This window comes from Ranitomeya variabilis, chromosome 1 (genome assembly GCF_051348905.1).
Source record: "Ranitomeya variabilis isolate aRanVar5 chromosome 1, aRanVar5.hap1, whole genome shotgun sequence".
In the NCBI taxonomy this organism is placed as follows: Eukaryota; Metazoa; Chordata; class Amphibia; order Anura; family Dendrobatidae; genus Ranitomeya; species Ranitomeya variabilis.
Window position 1 is genome coordinate 457029223 of NC_135232.1, and position 23681 is coordinate 457052903.

At 41.1% G+C, this 23681-nt stretch overlaps 1 protein-coding gene across 2 annotated transcripts in view; it reads left to right on the plus strand.

The window, feature by feature from the left end:
- Positions 1-23681, plus strand: part of LOC143764548 (prostaglandin reductase 1-like) — an 82498-nt gene that overhangs the window by 44641 nt on the left and 14176 nt on the right. For both annotated transcript variants that reach the window (XM_077250209.1, XM_077250218.1), the window contains 5 exons: positions 2329-2496; positions 3957-4074; positions 13545-13700; positions 15197-15302; positions 19737-19855. In XM_077250209.1, coding sequence (XP_077106324.1) covers positions 2329-2496; positions 3957-4074; positions 13545-13700; positions 15197-15302; positions 19737-19855 — 667 coding nt within the window. The remainder of the gene's footprint in view (positions 1-2328; positions 2497-3956; positions 4075-13544; positions 13701-15196; positions 15303-19736; positions 19856-23681) is intronic.

The following is a 23681-nucleotide window of genomic DNA, read 5'->3' on the forward strand; positions in this document are numbered from 1 at the left end:
GCGGTCGTGTGACCGCTATGCGACCAATCACAAAGCCGTGACGTCTTCTAAGGTATTTCAAGCGCTTGAAAGACCTTAGGTGACGTCACTGCTTTGTGATTGGTCGCGTAGCGGTCATGCGACCGCTACGGACCAATCAGAGCGCAGTGACCTCATCTAAGGCCCTTCAAGCGTGCATTCTTAGGTACAACGGCTCCCGGTTACGGCGGTGAAGTCCAGGCTGCGTCGGAGGGTGAGTATATCCCTATTTTTTATTTTAATTCTTTCTTTTACACATTGATATGGATCCCAGGGCCTGAAGGAGAGTTTCCTCTCCTTCAGACCCTGGGAATCATACAGGATACCGTCCGATACTTGGTGTCCCATTGACTTGTATGGGTATCTGGTATCGGTATCGGATTAGATCCGATACTTTGCCGGTATCGGCCGATACTTTCCGATACCGATACTTTCAAGTATCGGACGGTATTGCTCAACACTAGTCATGACCAAGTGTTTTCACCCTTAAAATTGTTCCAGAAAATGAAGCATTTCTCACAGATTATTGCAATTATATCTGTTTTGTTATACACATGTTTATTTCGTTTGTGTGTATTGGAACAACACAAAAAAAGGCAAATTGGACATAATTTCACACACAACCCCAAAAATGAGCAGGCCAAGATTGTTAGCACCCTCTACCTAATATTTAGAATAAATAACTGCAATCAATTACTTCTTATAACCATCAACAAGTTTCTTACACCTCTCAACTGTAATTTTGTACCCCTCTTCTGCAAACTGCTCCAGGTCTCTGCTGTTGGGAGAAGGCACCCTTCAAATATCCAATTTTAAGATCTCTCCATAAGTGTTCAATGGGATTTAGATCCGGACTTATTGCTGGCCACTTCAGAACTCTCCACTTTTTCAATCCATTTCTTGTTGCTTCTTAAAATATGTTTGGGGTCATTGTCCTGCTGGAAAACACATGATGTTGGATGTAAACCCAGCTTTCTGACACTGGGCACTACATTACGACCCAAAATCCTTTGGTAGTTTTGAGATTTTATGATGCCTTGCACACAGTCAAGGTACCCAGTGCTGGAGACAGCAAGACAACCCCAAAACCTCTTTAAACCTCCATCATATTTGACTCAATGTACTGTATTCTTTTCTTCATAGGCCTCATTCCATTTTTGGTAAACAGTAGAATGATGTGCTTTACCAAAAAGCTCTATCTTGGTCCCCTTTGTTCACAAGACTCTTTCAAAGAATGATTTTGGCTTACTTGCCTACATTTTGGCAAACTACAGTCTAGCTTTTTCGTCTGTAAGCAGTGGGGTCCTCCTGGGTCTCCTGCCATAGCATTTAATTTCATTCAAATGCTGACTGATAGTTTGCGCTGACACTGATGCGCCCTGAGAATGCAGGACAACCTGAATTTGTTTGGAACTTTATTGGGGCTCCTTATCCATCATCTGAACAATCATGTGTTACAATTTTTCTCTACCGTCCAGGGAGATTAGCAACAGTGCCATGGATTTTAAACTTCTTGATTTATGTTGTGCACTGTGGACAAAAGAATATCTAGATCTTTTCATTCTCAAGTCCTCAGACAGTTCTTCTTCTTTCTGTTCTCCATGCTTGGTGTGGCACATGCAGACACACAATGCAAAGACTGAGTGAACTTTTTCTCTTTTTCTGGCTTTTAGGTGTGATTTTCATATTGCCCACACCTGTTACTTGCCACAGGTGAGTATGAATAAGCACAGCATGCTTGAAACAAAGTTGTTTACCCACAATTTTGGAAAGGTTCCATCAATGATGTCCTGCTCTTTTTTTCAGAATTTTGTGTGAAATTACGTCCAATTTGTGCTTTTTTGTGTGTGTGGAAATAGACATGTAACAGAACATGTGTAATTGCAATAATTTTTTTGGCACAAACACTTCAAGTACTGGGTCAATTTCGGTGGTGTCAAGACTTTTGATCATGACTGTATGTAATTGTCAGCCATTCAGATGAATGGTTGTCCACATAATACAAGGACAGCTCAAGTCCGCCATAGCCATGGCTGCTCGTACAAGTTGACTTTCTGTTGATACAAGAAGCTCTCAAGATGAAGACTCTACTAGTATCCATATGCCCTAACAAGTTATGTAGGTGTTGTCTTCATGAGACAACGTTTACTAGGACCCACAGTATTTATACACAGTCTAAAAATCAGCCGTTTAGGCAGTCATCCTGATAATGAAAATCATATTAATGTGTTTTTCTGTTGAAAACATGGAACAAGGCATTGGAAACTGTTGAATAGATATTTCATAAAGATTATTTTTTTTCTCATCTAGGATAATAGAAAGTAAAAATTCTGCATTCTCAGTGGGCAGTTATCATGTTGCACAAGGTGGTTGGACAACACACTTTATATCTGATGGCAAAGGAATGTATCCGCTGCTTTCTGAATGGCCCGAGGCTCTACCTAAATCGCTGGCAGTTGGAGCAGTAGGTATGCCTGGGTAAGTTGTATGCAATTCTTTTTTTCTAACAAATTGCACAATATTACAAGAATTAACAAAAGGAAATACTTATTTAACACTTGGGAAACATTCAGGTAATACATTACAGTTGTGAGGCCGCTATCTCCCGAACAAGTCAGCACTACGCTCTTCATTCCTGAGCATCACTCTGACATGCGCTGCAGGGGTGAACAAACCCTTGGTGGAGCTTTGCAGCTGCACAGGGGTCCAATAGGTTATGGGGTCCACTGTCATCCTAGCAATTTCCTATTATTAAGATTTTATGTAAGTGTGTGAGCTAAAAAATTACAGGTGGATTGTTGGAAATAAATACAGTAATTACGTTATGTACTTCCCGATGAGCCATGGGAAATGTAGAAGGCATTTACAGTACTCGCACAGGGCCTTCTAGTCTGTCTCTGGTAAGTTGTGCATACATGGCTTGTCATATTATAGCCTGTAGCTTGTGAGCAGGGCCCTCCCTCCTGCTGGAACTGTTGAACTATGTGTGACTTTGTGACTTTTATTTTTATAGCACCAACATATTCAGCAGAACTTGTATAATGATCTTGTTTTAGTCACTTATATAGCACCACTAATTATACAGACATTATCACGGTTTCCATTGAGGCTCACAATCTAAATTCCTTATCATTGCTTTTTGAGGGGGTAGAGGGGTAGTGTATCCAGAGTTCACTCATGAACATACAAACTACTTGCATATGTTATCCTTGGTGGGATTTGAACCCAGGACCCCAGCGCTATAAAGTAACAATGCTAGCCATTGAGCCACCAAGCTCATTGGCTTAATTGACTTAAGTGGAACCCTAAAAGCGTACGAGAATCCAAATATTTGCTCACGATGGAAGAAAGACTTGTATTTGACCAGAAATGGGGCAGAATATTGACTGTAGGACGTTTCATGAATAGTATGTTCGACCTGGCATTCATCTGTTTTCTATAGGGAGAGCAGATAGTGCTGAACACAACTAACAAAGGCTTATATTCCCTAAAAACAAAAGGTTAAAAATCTAAATTGGGTGTCTCAGTGTATCTGGGGACTTTGGACTTGCTCAACATGATCCGCCAAACTGCGGCCACTAAAACATGCTTTGAGCTGTTTTGTAATTGCATCTGCCTTAAGACATTTGGTAAAAGGGATAATGCCCCACAAAATGGGAACCAAACAAAACTATAGTCAGCCTCGTGTTTTACAATCCTTCTAACTGTCCTCATCCCACTAAATGATGAATTTTCAAAATCTCATGTTTCGGTGTATATATAGATCCTCCTGGAGCAATTGGTTTACATGAATACTTTATCAACACAATTTTCCATCTTGTTTATCAGTTTTATATTTTTTAGGTTTTATATGTTTTGTGGCCAATGTGAACATGCGTTTAAGTTCTGCATGTGTAGCAACTCAAGTCAAGCTCAATTTTTGTGTTTTTATTTATCAGTTTAACTGCATATTTTGGCCTTTTGGAAATCTGCAAGCCAAAGAAAGGAGATGTAGTTCTTGTCAATTGCGCTGCTGGAGCAGTCGGGTCAATTGTGGGACAAATCGCCAAGTTAAAAGTAGGTACATCTGTTTTTCTGTGGCTGTTAAATAGGTATCTTGGTTTCACACCTTTACGACAAATTCCTGGGATATGCCCTAAATGTTTGATGGCTATATCCTAGTAATCCAGGCTGTGGAAAGTGCATTTTCAATGTTTTATTCTTGACAGCATCATTATTGTAACAGAAAAGTAATAGGCTAACTTGATGTATAATTTAGTGCAACAATTTTTGTTCCATTATTGTATATGAATTATATCCAGAAAAAAAAAAGAGCACAATATTCTTGGGTTAGTATGACCTGGCTTTCTGTGCAAAGATATGCTTAAGAAATTAGAAGAAAATTTGTAAAATTGTCACCAAAGGTTGAATTTCTAACCTTTTGAAGAGGTATAAGAAGACTTAGTAACTACATAACCAGACTGGTATAAGCAGGAAAAAAGCACAACAGCAGGTGGTGGAAGGCAATTTTCTTCTGTTACTCAGTCTTTTATTTCTTGAGTCCATAGAAAGTGAATGTCTCAACATGGTTTGAAGTTGAAAGCAAGGACGATTTAGCAGAGACTGAAAGAATTAGGTGTGAATGCTAAAATGCCAAAAAAAAAATATCATTTCATCACTCAAAGATTGAAAAGATTACAGTGAGCTTAAACCCATGTTAACTGACCAGAGGAACAATGGGGCAGAATTATCTGTAATAAGATCACAATGCCCTTATTCCGTAGTGATGGTAGAAAGTATCTAAGGGTGCGGTCAGACGGCCTTATAAATCAGAGCGAGATCGGACCACAACGTACGGATTGGCCTGCAGCTCTCCCAACCCCGAGAGAGACAGCTCCATAGAAATACATGAAGCTGTCATGTTCTGGTCTGGAGAGCTGCCGGCCAGTCCGTGCACTGCATTCCGATCTTGCTCCGATTTATACTGCTGTCCGAATGCTACCTAATTACGAACAATTTGAGAAGATTTTACTCAAATTTCATTACACCTACCTTAAATTATCCATGATTATGATATTGGGATGTTTAACAGCAAAGGATATGAGCACAATTTGTATGATTTAAAGGGACTGTAAATGGCAAAAAACCAAAAACATTAATTAAATGAGTCGAAACTGAAACGTCTGCACGTGATCTTTTCCAAGACTATGTAGCCTTTATATTTCACAGGGTTTAACTCCATGTTATGTATCTGCTTGTGGCAAAATGTGGTTGGGGGATAATCCTATTGCGCTATTACGTAGATTGGCCTGGAAATTTCTCTAGTCTTAACCCCATTGTAAATCTATGGAGCTGATTTAAAGAAACTTGGTAGTCAAAAGTAACCAAGAAATATAATACTATTTTTAAACTGAACAATACAATCTTAGTTTCACATTATGAAGCCTTAAGAACCCACCCAAGAAAAATTTCACTCCATGGAAAGGTTTAAGATTCAATGTTTCACAAGTATTTACTGACATGTTGAGAAGGTGTAAGGCCATGTGCACACGTTCAGTATTTTTCGCGTTTTTTTTCGTGTTTTTTCGCTATAAAAACGCGAAAAAAACTGCTAACATATGCCTCCTATTATTTACAGTGTATTCCGCATTTCTTGTGCAAATGTTGCATTTTTTTCCGCTAAAAAATCGCATCGCGGAAAAAAAAGCAACATGTTCATTAAAATGCGGAATTGCGGGGATTCCGCACACCTAGGAGTGCATTGATCTGTATACTTTCCGCACGGGGCTGTGCACACCATGCGGGAAGTAAGCAGATTATGTGCGGTTGGTACCCAGGGTGGAGGAGAGGAGACTCTCCTCCACGGACTGGGCACCATATAAGTGGTCAAAAAAAAAGAATTAAAATAAAAAATAGTGATATACTCACCTTCGATGTCTTCCCGCCTCTCAGGTGCATGCTGCCGCTTCGGTTCCTATAGCTGGTGTGCGGTGAAGGACCTGCGATGACATCGCGGTCCTGTGATTGGTCGCGAGACTGGTCATGTGACCGCGACGTCATGGAAGGTCCTGCGCACACACACCAGCTATAGGAACGGACGCCGCTGAGGAGATCGGCTGTCTGCAGGTGAGTATAACCATTTTTTTTATTTTTTTTTATTATTTTTAAACATTCTATCTTTTACTATAGATGCTGCATAAGAAGTATCTATAGTAAAAAGTTGGTCACACTTGTCAAACAGTATGTTTTGACAAGTGTGACCAACTTGTCAGTCAGTTTTCCAAGCAATGCTACAGATCGCTTGGAAAACTTTAGCATTCTGCAAGCTAATTACGCTTGCAGAATGCTAAAAAAAACGCAAAAAAAAATGCAAAAAAATGCAGATTTGTTGCAGAAAATTTCCGGTTTTCTTAAGGAAATTTCTGCAAGAAATCCGGACGTGTGCACATATCCTTATAGTTTAACATGGTGTTTGTTTTAAGAAAGCATTGCATTTTTATTACAGTAGGTGTGACCTGTACTTTTTTTTTCATATATTAAGTTTTGCATTCATATAGGACATTAACTTATTGCCAGAGCAACTGTATCTCGGTTTGTTTTTTTTGTTTCACATTCTATGAAATAATTCTTGGTAAAACAGCAGTTATAAAAATATATAGTGTGCATACATACATACATACATACATACATACATACATACATACATACATACATACATACATACATACATACATACATACATACATACATACATAATATTCACACCTTCTCAACATGTCAGTAAATACTTGTGAAACATTGAACCTTAAACCTTTACATGGAGTAAAATTTTTCTTGGCAGAGATGACATAGATCCAAGACAAAGCAGTGGGTAAACCTAATAATATCAAACATTTAAATTGTGCTATATGAATCAAAGTAAACATTTAGTTTAAGGATGTTGAACATATAGAATGAAGATGAGTGGGTGGCTAATGTGCCAAGCGAAGTGTACACAGCAGAAATGTGTGCCCAGAGAACCAATAAATAAAGCTCTGAAATTATTAATGCGTAATTATGGTCACACCTAATAAAAGTTTCGCTGAATGGCTTCATCTGGGATAAAATTTCTTACATTAAATTATGCTTCCAATTATATAAATGTCTTGTCTGTTCAATAAATTCTGTTGCAATCTGGCTTTAACTAGTATAGAAGTATATTGAGAGACACTTGAAGGGGTTGTCCGGTCCAAATCGTTAAGTCTGCAGTTAACCACTGTGCACTGCTGGGATCTGCCGTTTTCTGACCAGGGACCGGAGGGTATGTATGAGTTGCATACTACTGGCCAGTAGTCGTGTCCTCCATTTGTCTATACCCAGTGCACGGCAACATCACTAGACTAGGAATGTCCGCGTCACTAGATGGTGAGCGAGGACACGTGCACTAGACAGGCCCTGGCAGAGGGAGTATGTATAACACTTACATACTCTCTGGTCCCCGGGTCAGAAACCAGCGAATCCTCACAGCGCACAGTGTATGTGCTGGAGGAATTCTTAAGTCTGCAGTCAGTGTGTGACTTGGTAAAATTCATATGACTATATTGCATAAGCTATACAATAGTCAATACTTCTCTTTCAGAAGATAAACCTAAGACCGTCACAAGGTCAACAGTGGACAGTTTGTGCTCTTATTTTATTCCCAATGCTCACATGAGTGTTGGGGGTTTTTGTGTTTCTTTTCTATTCACCATATGGTTTCTGAGATTGTAAAATTAACACTAACTAAAATTACAGTCTTTATCGAGGGGCTGTGTTCACAAGATTCTGTGGGGGTGTCTATAGCCTCCTCTGTATTATGCTGTGATGAACACTTCCTAGATGAATACACTTAAAATTAACACTAAGGAAAAAGGCCCTTATGTTTGGCACTGTGTATAGTGGATTTCTAAAGAAAAAGAAATCAATACATTGGGGAGCTGTGGAAATGAGACCAAAAAAAGCTGCTGACTTCTCATCTTGCCACGGGTTCTTTTTAAGGTTTATTTCCTAATGCACGGTTATCGGGATCAACCATTTACTAGCTACTGTAAACAGCCTTAATTGTTGGCCCTCCAACATACACATTAGGCTGGAGTCACACTAGCGATTTTAAAATCTGTCAGATTTTGATGCAAGAGAGTCGGACGAGTGTAATGCAAGTGTCATGTATTTTTTTTTTTTTTTTTTTTTTAATGTGAGTACAATCTGATTTTTCACACCTAGCATCCATTTTACATCCAAATGCAGTGTGATTGCTATCCGACTGCAATGCGATTTTTAAAATGAGCTTATACATATAGAACAATTCTGTCATTTACACACAATTTTTAAGGAAATATTCTTAAAAAAATAAATATGAATATATATTATAATAAAAAAAATATATATATACTGCATAGATGGAAGAAAAGCCGGCAATTCATCTGTCGTGTACTGTAAAATCACTGCAGGAGCCGACAGGATAGAGCTGGATTACATACAGTAAATACACATAGAATAGGTAGATTTATAGTTGTCTATTACAAATACAATTAGTGCAGTGTGTGCAGCGTACTGTACATGTATTTAATTTAATATATAAAGCTGAATGTGTGTATGTCCGGGATTGGCATCTGCACTGTCGCAGCTACAGCCACAAAATTTTGCGCAGTCACACATCTGGACCCTGAGAGCGTCATAGGCTATGTTGTGAGGCAAAATGTTAACCCCGTGCATTCCAATTCACCAAACAATTTTGCCCCTATCTACATAATAGGGAAAAAGTGAAAGGAAAAGTGTTGGAGGCAAATTGACAGCTGCCAGATGTGAACGAGGGGGACTTAAAGAATGAGAGCGATGGCGCCAAAGAGTATATACCGTACAGTTGCTAAGGTGGGGCCCCGACATGGGATACTCACCACACATGGGGATATGAACACACACAAAATGTGCCACACACTACCACGTGCTTGAACACATATATCACCCTCAGCACACATTTCGCCACACATACACCAACCTCGCCACATAAAAGTCGAAACACAAAAGTCGCCGCTCAAAACTTGCCACGCGCAAAACTCGCCGCTCAAAACTTGCCACGCGCAAAACTCGCCACATGCAAAACTCGCCACACATGCAAAACTCACCTCATGGAAAAATTGCCACATGCAAAAGTTGCCTCACACAAAACTTTCCCATACCACACATAAAACTCGCCACGTGCAAAACTTGCTGCACACAACTTGCTACACTAACCTGTCACATGCAACTCGACACACAAAACGTTGCTGCACGCATGTTGCCACACAACTCATCTCACAAAAGTCGCTACATGCACGTCGCCACATGCAACTCAACACACACAACTTGACACATGAAACTCGCCCTAAAACACACACAAGTCTGGTATTATCCTTCAAAAATAAAAATCTGATTAATAAGCAGACAAACTACAAGAGCAACAAATGTACCATATAGGAAATATGGCAGCTGTCAGTCACATGACCTGTCTATGTGTATGTGTGAGCTAATATATACTGCGAGGGGGGAGGGCTTCCTGTTGCCTGGGGATTTATCAGGCTGCCAATTTAGCTTACAAATACTGAGGTAAAAATACTGAGCAAATAACATGTGAACGAGGTCTAAGGGTACCGTCACACATTGAAATTTCCATCGCTACGACGTTACGATTCGTGACGTTCTAGCGATATCGTTACGATATCGCTGTGTCTGACACGCTACTGCGATCAGACACCCTGCTGAGAATCGTACGTCGTAGCAGATCGTTTGGAACTTTCTTTCGTCGCTTGATCACCCGCTGACATCGCTGGATCGTTGTGTGTGACAGCGATCCAGCGATGTCTTCGCTTGTAACCAGGGTAAACATCGGGTAACTAAGCGCAGGGCCGCGCTTAGTAACCCGATGTTTACCCTGGTTACAAGCGTAAACGTAAAAAAACAAACCGTACATACTCACCCGTCGGTGTCCTTCAGGTCCCTTGCCGTCTGCTTCCTGCTCTGAGTGCCGGCCGGAAAGTGAGAGCAGATCACAGCGGTGCTGCGCTCTGCTCTCACTGTACGGCTGCACTCAGAGCAGGAAGCAGACGGCAAGGGACCTGAAGGACACCGACGGGTGAGTATGTACTGTTTGTTTTTTTTACGTTTACGCTGGTAACCAGGGTAAACATCGGGTTACTAAGCGCGGCCCTGCGCTTAGTTACCCAATGTTTACCCTGGTTACCCGGGGACTTCGGCATCGCTCCAGCGCCGTGATTGCAACGTGTGACCGCAGTCTACGACGCTGGAGCGATGCTTATACGACGCTGCGACGTCACGAATCGTGCCGTCGCAGCGATGAAAATTTCAATGTGTGACGGTACCCTAACACAGGAGGAGATGACACACAGATATATACTATATACAGGAGGAGATGACACACAGGTATATACTATATACAGGGGAGATGACACACACACATATATATATACTATATACAGGGGAGATGACACACAGGTATATACTATATACAGGAGATGACATACAGGTGTATACTATATATATAAGGGAGATGACAAACATGTATATACTGAGGGGAAAATGAGAGGTGTGAGGTGAAAATGAAAAGGTGTGAGGGAAAATAGTGGAGTGATCGGAAAATGACAGATGTGAGGTCAAAATGACAAGTGTTAGGGGGGAATGAGAGGAGTGAGGGGGAAAATGAGAGGTGTAAGGGAGAAAATGAGAGATGTGAGGGGGAAAATAAGAGAAGTGAGGTGCTATAACTAACCACAGATATTTACTATGCCCAGGCAACGCCGGGCTCTTCAGCTATTAATAAAATATTTTTCAGAAAAAAATGGCATGGGCTCCAGCGCAATTTTTGTAGCCAGCAGAGGGACAGCAGATGGCTGGGGCAGATGTTTATAGCCTGGGAAGGGGTAATACTCTTCGCAGGCTATTTAATATCAGCTCACAACTGTATACTTAGCCTTTACTGGCTATTTAAAATGGGGGACCCCAAAAAAATAATGCAGGGTCCTCCTATAATAACCAGCAAAGGCTATGCAGACAGCTGTGGGCTGATATTAATAGCCTAGGAAGGGCCCATGGATGCTGCACCCCCCTTCCCAGCTAAAAACATAATCTCTCAGCCTCCCCAGAAAAGGGGCATCTCTAAGATGTGCCATTTCTGGCACTTAGCCTAGCTCTTCCCATTTGGCCTGTAGCAGTGGCAAGTGAGGCGATAGTTGGGGGGTTGATGTCACCTTTTGTATTGTCAGGTGACATCAAGCCCCTAGGTTAGTAATGGAGAGGTGTCACATTGTGAGAAAACAGACACCCATAAAAAGGTCCTTTAGTTGAAAGAATGACACAGAGTAGAAACAAAACAAACAATATTCCTAACCTTTCCACAGAGATGCTTTTAATCCATTTGTCCCTCGACTGGTCTAGCTTTGCTACATCTAGCTGGCAAGCTGCATGATGCGACTATGCAAAAAAAGGCGAACAAGGAGCATATAAATAAAGGTGTATATAAACAGAATCTTTATTGGTATAAACGTTAAAAACGGACATAAGTAATAAATACACGTATTCCAAGAATTCGCAATAAAGATTCTGTTTTTATACACCTTTATTTATATGCTCTTCTCCTTTTTTTGCATATATTATATGGAGCGGATACAAACTGTATTTACCATATATACTGATATCTCTGCCTAGATCTTTTGATATGACTTCAGAATTCTTGTTATTATTATGATGCGACTATGCAGCCTGTTATCCAGTAGACACTGAGCACTGCTATTACCTCTCTGACGGCACCGCAAGCGTGAGAAAGTTCTCCTGCTCGTGGTGCCATCTGACGGGTCCTGCGAGTTCACGGTCAATGAACTCACTTCAGGGGCGCCGACGCCACATAGGTGAAGTGACTTTCCACTATTCTAATCTCCAAGCAGGTGTTTTCCGATAATATAAAATATATGACCGTGGTGATCAAAGGCCATTTCTTAATATGAAAGTTACAATTTCTGGCAACACAGAGAAGCAGTGACCACGAGACGCCAAATTATTGCATTACAGTTTATGTAACACTGCTCTACATATTTTCAAAAGTGGTCAGATTCAGTTATGAAATCAGCCATTTCTTAATGATTTTGACCTCATCAATTCAAATCTGACAATGAAAATGTTTAGTTGGCTCTTGTTTCTATGATGACGATTTTTCATTTTACTGCTACATATAACACAGGTGGAATTTTTTTTTTTCAGGCATTTAAGTTTTTTTTTTCCTCTTATTTAATGGCTTGAGGTATTTTGAGAGTGGTCTATTCAAAAAAAACTTTTTTTTCTGAACTGGTCTAGCTTTTGAGAATTCATCCATGAAAATAATGCACACCCCCAATGTGACTTGTGTGCGATAACAACAATGCAATAGCTTTTGGTCTTTTCACACTTTAACAGTGTCTTAGGTAATGAAATATCCCATATAATTATTTTGTATTTCAATTTGTGGGCTTATAATGCTATAAAAGAAACTTTTTGAAGCCAGAATTCTACTGTGATTGATTGGCTCTAGTTTCTGAGATATATTAATAACTAATCTGGCAAAACCGAAGTCCATTCTTAATCCGCACCATAAACTTAATATAAAATCGTTCAGACAGTGTTGGCACCAAAATCACAGTTTACCAGTGTAATTAATGCATAAAAGTTCCATTACTCTGAAACATTACTATTTTTGCAAATATAAAAATGCAGAATATTTTGTTTTGCCAATTTTCCTCCGTCCTTTACCTTGGGTGGGGCCGGTGTTGGCTGCCTTGGATGCATCGTCTTTTGTTTGGTTTGTTTGTTTTTGTTTTGCCTTTTTTTTTTTTTTTGTCTAACCCATTTTCTACTTTCCTTGCCAAAGATTGTTGCAAAATGGGCACAGGACTGAGCAGATTTGAGCTGGGCAGAATTTTCATGTGTAGGGAGTTGGAAGAAATGGCTGTCATCCGAAAGTTCAGATGACAGCTATCTAATGGGTATTATACAGATGATCAATGCATATTAATATATTTATTTATTTTGGATTGGCTTTTGTCATGTGGCAAGCTTTTTCTTTGGATTGCTACTTCCAATAGGTGGCACTAGAGCTCTGAAGATACTACTTGTATACTCAAATTCCCCAGGGAGCATCGCATGGCTTATAAGTCTCTATACGCCAGTTTACCACTCTCCACAAGGAGATGCATTACCCTCTGTAGCAATACTGCTTGCAGGGTTGATGGGATTTCCTTATAGCTTTCGTTATAGCCACAAATGGCACAGTAGGAAATTGTAATGTCTCATATACTATTGATTTTGTAAGGTTCACGCCACTTGGCGCTTCTTCTCTGTGGCGTGCTAAACGCATAGAAAGGAGAACCAAAATTCAAAGACAGGTGTGAACAGAACCTAATACTGGAAATCATGGTAGCAAAGACTTGAAAATGAATAAATGATTATCTGTGCATAATCCACTGTCTGTTGTAATTGGAACGTTTAATTGTCAATTTTCTCCTTAGGGTTGTAAAGTTGTTGGATCTGCTGGTTCAGATGACAAAATCCAATATTTAAAAGAAATTGGCTTTGATGAAGCTTTTAACTACAAGACAGTGAGCTCTTTGGATGAAGCTCTGAAGAAGGCCTCTCCTGAAGGCTATGACTGCTTTTTTGATAATGTAAGTACAAAGTGTGAAAACAATAGCGTTTTTTATTAACATATTTTATATTAGAATTACAGGGCAGCTCAGAGCTTCTTGTAACCCATACTCTATGGGGCCATAATGTTTTATATGCCCAAAATAGGGATTTTCTCTCAGATTCCTTTTGCTGACTGTACATTTGTGCACTGGGCACACAATGCTTGTTTTACACACTCGTTTGGGCTGCACTTTGACAGCACTAGATGAAGCTCAGCCTGGAGGAGAAGTGCAAGCAACCAGCATGAAGTGTGTCACAGGAAAGTGTGTGTTGCATCCCCATCCATGGAGCTGTGTGTTCTAGAGAGACACAGACCGCACTGGTTATCAGGGGATTCAGTCCCGTTCCAGTTTCACCTACATGTGAGCAGCTTTCCGTGATGTCATCGGCAGGAGAGTGGAGCTGAAATTTCTGGGAGGTGGTATCAGAGAGACAGCTGGAGAGCCCTCCAGCACGTCATAAGTGATACCATCCTGGAGTCTCTCCATCTCCTGCTTACTCAGTCATTGGCCAAGCGGATGCAATTCTGCAGCTTTACAGTGGTCAGACAAAGGTCAGTAAGTCTTGAGCTCAGGCCCACTGCAAGGATCATGGTGGGAGCGTGCATGAAAACAGTTAGTTTGGTGTCAAACTTAGACTGGGAGATACAGCCAATTAGTAGCACTAGTGTCCTGCAGACTCTATTTCGGAGCCACCAGTGTCTTATGGAGACTACAGCAGTAAAGCGGAATCTACCGGATTATACAGAGATGTTCCAAGGAGAAGCCCCCATCATGGTCATGCGATTGTTAAAGTGGACACCACGTTTATAAATCACTCTTGATGTGAACTTACCCTCACTTAAGACATTCTTCATTGGGAAACACTGTTCAATGCAGAACTAAATCGATAACTGGATTCTACCTAGGAGGGTCCCAACGCCCCCCACTTCACCACATGTGCCTACTCCGGCTGAGCAGTACCCATCTACACACCAACACCGGTACATGGTCTACACTTTTCTCCATTCTTTCTCTGTGTATACGTGTAAAATGAAACAAATGCTTACATATATTAAGATGAACAAGTGGGAACTGTAGAATATTTTAGGTGTCCACCACTTCCATTAATGTATAGGCATGAATAGCTAGAGTGGCTTGTTGGTGCACACATCCCTTTATCTTGGTAGGATTATTTAAAATTCTGGTTAGGGCAGTAAACTGCTGCAATTCCTTTCCTTATCTGACAGAAAACCCAGCCAAACAGCAAAGAAAATTGTGAATGTTGAGGTGATAAATATTAATAGACATACTGGTAAATATTCTGTTAGATTACGTTAAAAAAACCAAACAACAAAAAGTTATTCACACGCCAGAATGCTATTTGGTGATTGTATAATGAAATTGTAATCTGAAGAGGCGATAAGGTTAGGTATTTATCCATAAATGTGAATATGAATGTATAAAATGAACATGTTTTCATCTCTGCTCTGTAGGTTGGAGGAAAGTTTGCTGATGCTGCTCTACCGCAAATGAAGGAATTTGGAAGAATTGCTGTGTGTGGTGCTATATCCATGTATAATGATGCTACACCACCAAAAGGTACTATTACTATAGAAAATAATTACTTTTTAATTTATTTTAGTGACCCTCTACACCGGAGCTGAGGTACATTGCTCATGCACAGTTGCTCTACTTGGGGCCCTCTATTTGACTCCTGCATGACCTTCACTCAGACTGGCATGCCATTCCTCCGGCTTCCCTGCCTTTCCTACTCGCCACATGGGAAAAGGATGCCTTGGCCTTAACACTGCACTTCCAATGCCACCTTGGTGGCTCTTACATGCAGGAGGGATGGGATTGTACTTAAGATGTATGGTGACTTTTCAATACCAAGGGTTGTGTTAACTCATTGACACACAATCAAGTAATGTATGTGAGTTATGGTCATGACAGTGTGTGTTGATGGCTAAGAGCAGCGGCTAGAGCTGAGTTCCAATGGCTGCTGTTGACCATTTAAATATCACTGTCAATCTCTAACAACCTTGTTTAAAAGGCACAGCTATTGGTGCTAGTTTCCAGCATCCCTTCCCTTGTGTTGAAGGTTCACTGATGGGTTACCATGTAAGCAAGTGGCCTGCTGAAGGCCCACATTACTGCATCTTGGTTGAGCCTCATAGTGCAACAGTGTTTTACTCCCAGTATTTAGTATAAGCGATAGGACAATCGTAAGTGTAGGTCCCCAAGGGTGGACTAAAAACAAGGAGATATAAAACATAAAAATAATTAACAAATATGCCATTAAAAAAAATTAAAATGTCAGAATTTTCTTTTTTGGTCACCACACCTCCATTAAAATAGGCAATTTAAGAGATTAAAAACATTCTATGCAACCTCAAAAAACAAGCCCTTACACAGTTCAATTGATGGAAGAATAAAAATATTACAGGACTCAGAAAATGGTGACCCAAATCAGATTTTTGTTACAAACGTCTGAATTTTTTTTTCAGCACTGTAAAAAAATATAAATTCAACGCAAGTTTGATGCCGTAATTATATCGACTTGTTAAATTATGCTTTGTGGCCAATTATATCATGCAGTGAATGCCAATAAAAACTAGGAAAAAAACAAACAAATGTGGGCATCTAATTTATAAATTTATATTTTTTTAACAATTTTTCACTAATTATATTGTAAAATGGATAAATGGATGAGCTCATTCAAAACTTCTATTCTTCCCACGAAAAAACAAGACCTCCTACAGCTATGTAGTTGAAAAAATATATAGTGGAGGAAAATACTAAATTACAAAAAATGAAAACTGGCTTCAGGAGCAAAGGGTTAAAGAAGCACTCCCATCAACATTTTTATCCGCTTAATTTGTTGCAGTCATCATATTATATAGTACTGTGTACTTACAATTGCTTGTTTTGCCTTTCCACCCAGTTATTTCTACTTTTTTCCATTAGATATATGACATCATGTAATTAAAAACTGACTGGTGGAATCCTTTTAAGCTCTATGTAAAAAACATTGAACTGCACTCTGACGATATCGGAGTGAAGTCCGATTACCGCGCACTAACACAATAGAGAAGATGGAGACATTTTGTTCTTCATCTTCTCCTCAGTGTGCTCAAACTCTGATCTAAGAGAATAGGATCACATTACACTGACTAAAGTCCAGATCATTCACAACCAGAAGCACGGATCACACTATCTATGTGTAATGAGAGGAAAACGATGAAACACCCAGAAACACCCAGCTCCCTCAATCCAAATGAAATAATGGATGGCTTTAATAAACAATCCACAAAACAAATCAACAGGACAGAGTATAGATATGCTACGTGTTTCAGATCAATTATGATCCTTCTTCATGGCATGACTATGCTGACCAGAGTTTGATCAGTGTTCTTTGCTTGGATGAGAAAATCTACAGTGGTTTGCCCCTGCCTTTATAGTGGAGTGAAGCAAAAGCCCTATAAAAAGCATTGTCCTGAGCTCTAAGGCCGGCGTCACACTGGCGAGTTTTACGGACGTAAGAGCGCAGAAACTACGTCCGTAAAACTCGCATAACATACGGCACAATTATTCTCAATGGGGCTGCTCCTATTAGCCGTATATTACGGTTCAGTATTATACGGCTTTCTACGGCCGTACAAAATCGCAGCATGCTGCGTTTGTCACCGTATTGCGCAAAAAAATCGCCAATGAAAGTCTATGGGGGCGAGAAAAATACGGATTCCACACGGACCAGCAGTGTGACTTGCGAGAAATACGCAGCGGTGTTAGTGAAAAGTCGGTAATTCAATTGCTGGCTTTTCATTTCTCCTGCACAAACCCGACAGGATATGAGACATGGTTTACATACAGTAAACCATCTCATATCCCCCTTTTTTTTTGCATATTCCACACTACTAATGTTAGTAGTGTGTATGTGCAAAATTTCAGCGCTGTAGCTGCTAAAATAAAGGGTTAAATGGCGGAAAAAATTGGCGTGGGCTCCCGCGCAATTTTCTCCGCCAGAGCGGTAAAGCCAGTGACTGAGGGCAGATATTAATAGCCAGGAGAGGGTCCATGGTTATTGGCCCCCCCGTGGCTAAAAACATCTGCCCCCAGCCACCCCAGAAAAGGCACATCTGGAAGATGCGCCTATTCTGGCACTTGGCCACTCTCTTCCCACTCCCTGTAGCGGTGAGATATGGGGTAATGAAGGGTTAATGCCACCTTGCTATTGGAAGGTGACATTAAGCCAGATTAAGGATGGAGAGGCGTCAATTATGACACCTATCCATTATTAATCCAATTGTAGGAAAGGGTTAAAAAACACACACACACATGATTGAAAAGTATTTTAATGAAATAAACACAGCGGTTGTTGTAATAATTTATTGTTCTCTCAAATCCATTTGCAGTCCCTCGCTTGGCAACATAATAAACGCACAAGATACATACCTTCTGCTGTCAGATCAGGTCCCACGATGTAATCCATCTGAAGGGGTTAACTAATATTACAAGCAGGAGCCCTGCAAATGCAGCTGTGCTCCGTGCTTGTAATTCCCCTGCGAATGAATGAAATGTAGGTCATTGACCTACATTTCATTCATTCGCGGTGATGCGCCCCCTGGTGGATGTCCTCATATGACCTGGAGCGTGGGAAAAAGTTCCCAGGCTGCAGTTCATGAGAACATCCACCAGAGGGCGCCTCACCGCGAATGAATGAAATGTAGGTCAATGACCTACATTTCATTCATTCGCAGGGGAATTACAAGCACGGAGCACAGCTGCATTTGCAGGGCTCCTGCTTGTAATATTAGTTAACCCCTTCAGATGGATTACATCGTGGGACCTGATCTGACAGCAGAAGGTATGTATCTTGTGCGTTTATTATGTTGCCAAGCGAGGGACTGCAAATGGATTTGAGAGAACAATAAATTATTACAACAACCGCTGTGTTTATTTCATTAAAATACTTTTCAATCATGTGTGTGTGTGTGTGTGTTTTTTAACCCTTTCCTACAATTGGATTAATAATGGATAGGTGTCATAATTGATGCCTCTCCATCATTAATCTGGCTTAATGTCACCTTCCAATAGCAAGGTGGCATTAACCCTTCATTACCCCATATCCCACCGCTACAGGGAGTGGGAAGAGAGTGGCCAAGTGCCAGAATAGGCGCATCTTCCAGATGTGCCTTTTCTGGGGTGGCTGGGGGCAGATGTTTTTAGCCACGGGGGGGCCAATAACCATGGACCCTCTCCTGGCTATTAATATCTGCCCTCAGTCACTGGCTTTACCGCTCTGGCGGAGAAAATTGCGCGGGAGCCCACGCCAATTTTTTCCGCCATTTAACCCTTTATTTTAGCAGCTACAGCGCTGAAATTTTGCACATGCACACTACTAACATTAGTAGTGTGGAATATGCAAAAAAAAAGGGGATATGAGATGGTTTACTATATGTAAACCATGTCTCATATCATGTCGGGTTTGTGCAGGAGAAATGAAAAGCCGGCAATTGAATTACCGGCTGTTCACAGATATCGCGCTGAATGAAATCTAAATACAGAATATATATATATATGTGTCTCAATGACATATATATATATATATATATATATATATATATATATATACTGTATATATGTTTTAATGAACATTTGAGCACATAAATCCATTAGATGTCGGTTTTGCAAGCCTGCGCAAAAATCTCGCAGTACGGATGCCATACGGATTACATACGGAGGATGCCATGCGCAAAATACGCTGACACACCCTGACTACGGATCACTATTTTGGGAACATTTCACCGTATTTCGGCCGTATTACGGCCGTAAAATACGTGGCGTATTGTCTTACGCCGAGTGTGACGCCGGCCTAAGACTTCTTGTAATGTCTCTCACATTTAGGCCTTTTCTCTCAAATATGGAGATCTTATTTTAAAAGAAGCATGAAAATGTAGGCAATTCTTGGTAATTCACCTAATAAGACTAGTAGTAAACTAATTGTCTCATTTTGTTCTACATCTTTTACAGGGCCTTATATACAACCCACTCTTCTTTTTAAGCAACTCCGCATGGAAGGCTTCATTGTGTTGCGCTGGGCAAATCGGTACCAAGAAGGACAGAAAGAACTCCTTCAATGGGTTTTGGAGGTAATTACAATGTTATATCTGGTAATTGGTGGGTATTACATGAATATGGAAATTCGGGTATTCCATAAGGATCTTATGTGTTTCTCAAATGTGTATTGTAAAAGTTCTGTGTTTACTGATTTCACGATTACAGTGTGGTTTCTACATTACGACATCTTCTCTATTTCTATGGCCAATTTTCTCCCCTGATAAATGTCTTTCGTATGTTAATGACCGTTCCTGACACAGGAGTAATTTATGTCCATATTTTTCAGACTATAAGACTCACCGGATCATAAAACGCACCACAAATTTTGGGGTGTAAAATAGGAAAAAATTAATTCTTATAAGATGAGGGTCCATATAGTTCAAATACAAAGTACCTTACCTGGGGGCCAGTGGAGGTGGAGCAGAGACACAGGAGGCATGTCCCTTCCTCAGGGGGTCAGTGGGTGGGAGGAGAGGGTATCCCAGTGGTGCGATACTGTGACCCTGGTGTTGGCGGTCAGGCAGAGTGTGTTGTATGGAGATGAGTCCCTTCCTCAGGAAGCCAGCAACAGTGTGGCGATACTGAGGCCTGGTGTCGGCTGTGAATAGAGAGAAGTACATCATTGGTTTTCCGGCAGTCATTTTCCTGAAGCCGTGGGCTGCAGGAGGCATCGCATGCTCAGTTTGTGATCTCAGCCCAGCTGAAAACTCAATCTGCGAACACACGTCCTCCAGCAGTCATTTCCCTGAAGCCTACAGCCTCAGGAAAGTAGCCGCTGGAGGCGGTGAGTGCGCTGTGGCGAGATCTCCATCTGTGCACGTGCTGCTGGAGGCGGCCTATTGCTTCAGGAAAATTGCTGTCTGGAAACCAATGATGCACTCAGCTCTGCTCACCACTGACATCTGGCAAGCAGAATCGCCACACTAATGCCACCACCGACTTCCTAAGGAATGGACCCTGCTCCACCACCGCAGCAACCCCCTGGTAAGCCTGCATATGGACTATAAGACACCTCCATTTTCCTGTAGCTGTTAACTAGCTAAATGCTGCTGTCAGTGCACCAGAAATTCCGCCTATCGATGACCCCCCCCCCCCCCCTTGTCACGTGATTGCGGGTCACCGATGGGTTGACATGACAGCCATAGGTCTGCAGTAGACCTCTATGGTTGTCAAAGCCAGATTGCTAGAAGCGCTGCCCGGTGGTCGGCGCTTATAGCAAGTGAGCATTTCTGCTGCATACAGGCATACATACATACATCGCCTGTATGTAGCAGATCCAATCAAAGTAGTGCAGCTTCTAGTCTCCCATGGAGACTGTTGAAGCATTCAAAAAGTGGAAAAAATATATATATTTTATTAATTCAAATTGCCCCCTCCCTTTCGCCCCATTCAAAATAAAACCATAAAAAAAGTACACATTTTGTATTGCCGCGTTCAGAATCGCTCGATCTATGAATATAAAAAAATTTGACCCAATCGCTAAATGGTGTAACGAGAAAAAAATTAAAAACGTCAGAATTACATTTTTTTTTTTTGTCACCGCTACATTGCAATAACAGGAGATTAAAAGATCGTATCAACACCTAAATGGTATGAATAAAAAAAAATTTAACATCAGCTCGCCGCTCATCCAACCCAAAAATCACAAAAAAATCGAGACGCTACAGGTTTCGGGAAAATGGCACCTTTTTTTCACCACTTAAATAAAGAACCTAGACATGTTTGGTGTCTATGAACTTGTAATGACCTGGAGAATCATAATGGCAGGTCAGATGAACATTATGAAAAAAAAATAAAAAAAAATTAAATAGAAAAAAATAAAAACTGTGGAATTGCAATTATTTTTTTGCAATTTCACTGCACTTGGAATTTTTTTCCCGTTTTCCAGTACACAATATGTTAAAACCAATGGAATCGTTTAAAAGTACAACACATCCCGCAAAAAACAAACCCTCACATGACCATTTTGACAGAAAAATAGTTATGGATCTGGGAAGAAGGGGAGCAAAATCGAAACTAACTCTGGTCATTAAGGGGTTAAGAAGCTCCCAGCAATGGATGGAAACAAAGCGCTGTAGAGTTCTGAAATGGACGACAATGAGTCCGGATCTAAATCCCATCGAACACTTCTGGAAAGATCTTAAAATTGCTGTTGGGAGAAGGCACCCTTCAAATATGAGAGACCTGGAGCAGTTTGCAAAAGAGTGGTCCAAAATTCCAGTAGGGAGGTGTAAGAAGCTTGTTGATGGTTTTAGTAAGCCATTAATTGCAGTTATTTAATCCAAGCGATATGCAACCAAATATTAAGTTGAGGGTGCCAACAATTTTGTCCAGCCCCTTTTTGTGGGGTTTGTGTGAAAATTGTGCAATTTGTCTTTATTTTCTTTGTGTATTGGATCACAAAAAAAAAAACGTGTATAACAAAACATGTATAATTGTAGTAATTTTCTAGGAGAAATACTTCATTTTCTGGAACACTTTCAAGGGTGCCAACACTTTCGGCTATAACTGTAGAAGGCATGAACTACCAAGGTTCAATAGTATTTGCGTCGCTGCAGTGAAAATGCATGACAGACTGCTATTTTTAACACAACACAATAGCTGATCACCATTGATCCGACTTTAGAAAATCATGCTAATAGCCAGACAAGGTGCATATGAGAGAGGAGAAATCTGAATAAATCAACCCCTTTTTAAAAGGAACATGTAATGGTGTTTTATTTTAGTTTTTTCCTTCAGCAGCCGATGGCTCTGTTCCAGAAGTCTTCAAAGGTGTCATTTGCCCAATTTGATGTTTCACTTTGCAGAAAATTAGTTTAAAGCCCATATAATCGGAGTGGAGACACTGCCAAGTAAAATCAATCTGTCCGTGCCTTGTACCCATCTTATATGGCTTGATATGATGTTCCCTATCCTAAAGGACATCAAAGGCCCTGTTTTCAGATACCTCAATTAAGCCATGTAAGACACTTGAAATTAAGCTGCAAGTAATAGTTCTAAATTCCTTTTTTAAAGACTGCAGTTATGGCTGATGAATAAGGAGCAAAACAGGACCTGACAAATTCCCTTTTACAGAAGGTAAATTGAAGCCCTCCCATCAAAGTTTTTTTCTCTATCCCCATGATGGCACCACGGACGGAGAGAGGGGTCCGCCCCCAGGGACAGGAAACCTACAGGTTAAAAAGGGCGTACCTCTCTCCCACATCAGTTGGTTTCCTGTCCCTGACGGGGAACCTACAGCACGTACCTGAAGGATTCTTCGTGGGATTCCAGGGGCTGGTGCAGTCGACTTTTTGACAGGGGGCGCCCTGTTACGGCTGGATCAAGCAGTTTTTTTTCTCCCTTTCCTGAAGCACCACCACAGGGGTCGGCGGGCCTCATGGGTGAGTGGGGGGAAGGGAGTGAAAGGATCAAGTCTGCCTTCCTCGGAAAAAAAAAAAAAAGGGGGGTATTAAGGAGCGGGTGACGGCGGTCACCGAAGGGCTCCACACAATAACATGGAGGTAGCGGCGGCTATCTTTCCATAAGCCCAGGTAAAGATCGGGGGCACCCGTGGGCAGAGACGCCGGCGCAATTACCGCCAAGTCAGTGCAGGCGCCGACAGCGGAACGCTGGTATACGCTCGCCGGCGCCATTACCGCAAAGTGCCGACAACGGAGCACTAGCGCGCACGCGCCGGCACCCCGGCGCTTACATTCCCTCATGTGAAGCCGGCGAACTAAGGAACCGGAAGTTGGGCGGGCGCATGCGCAGACCGTCACTTCCGGCGTCGCCGGCACAATACAATAAAAAGAACGCCCAGTAAACGGGAAAGTGTGGCAAATTTCAAACTCCAGTGCACCAGACAGTGCGGAGGCC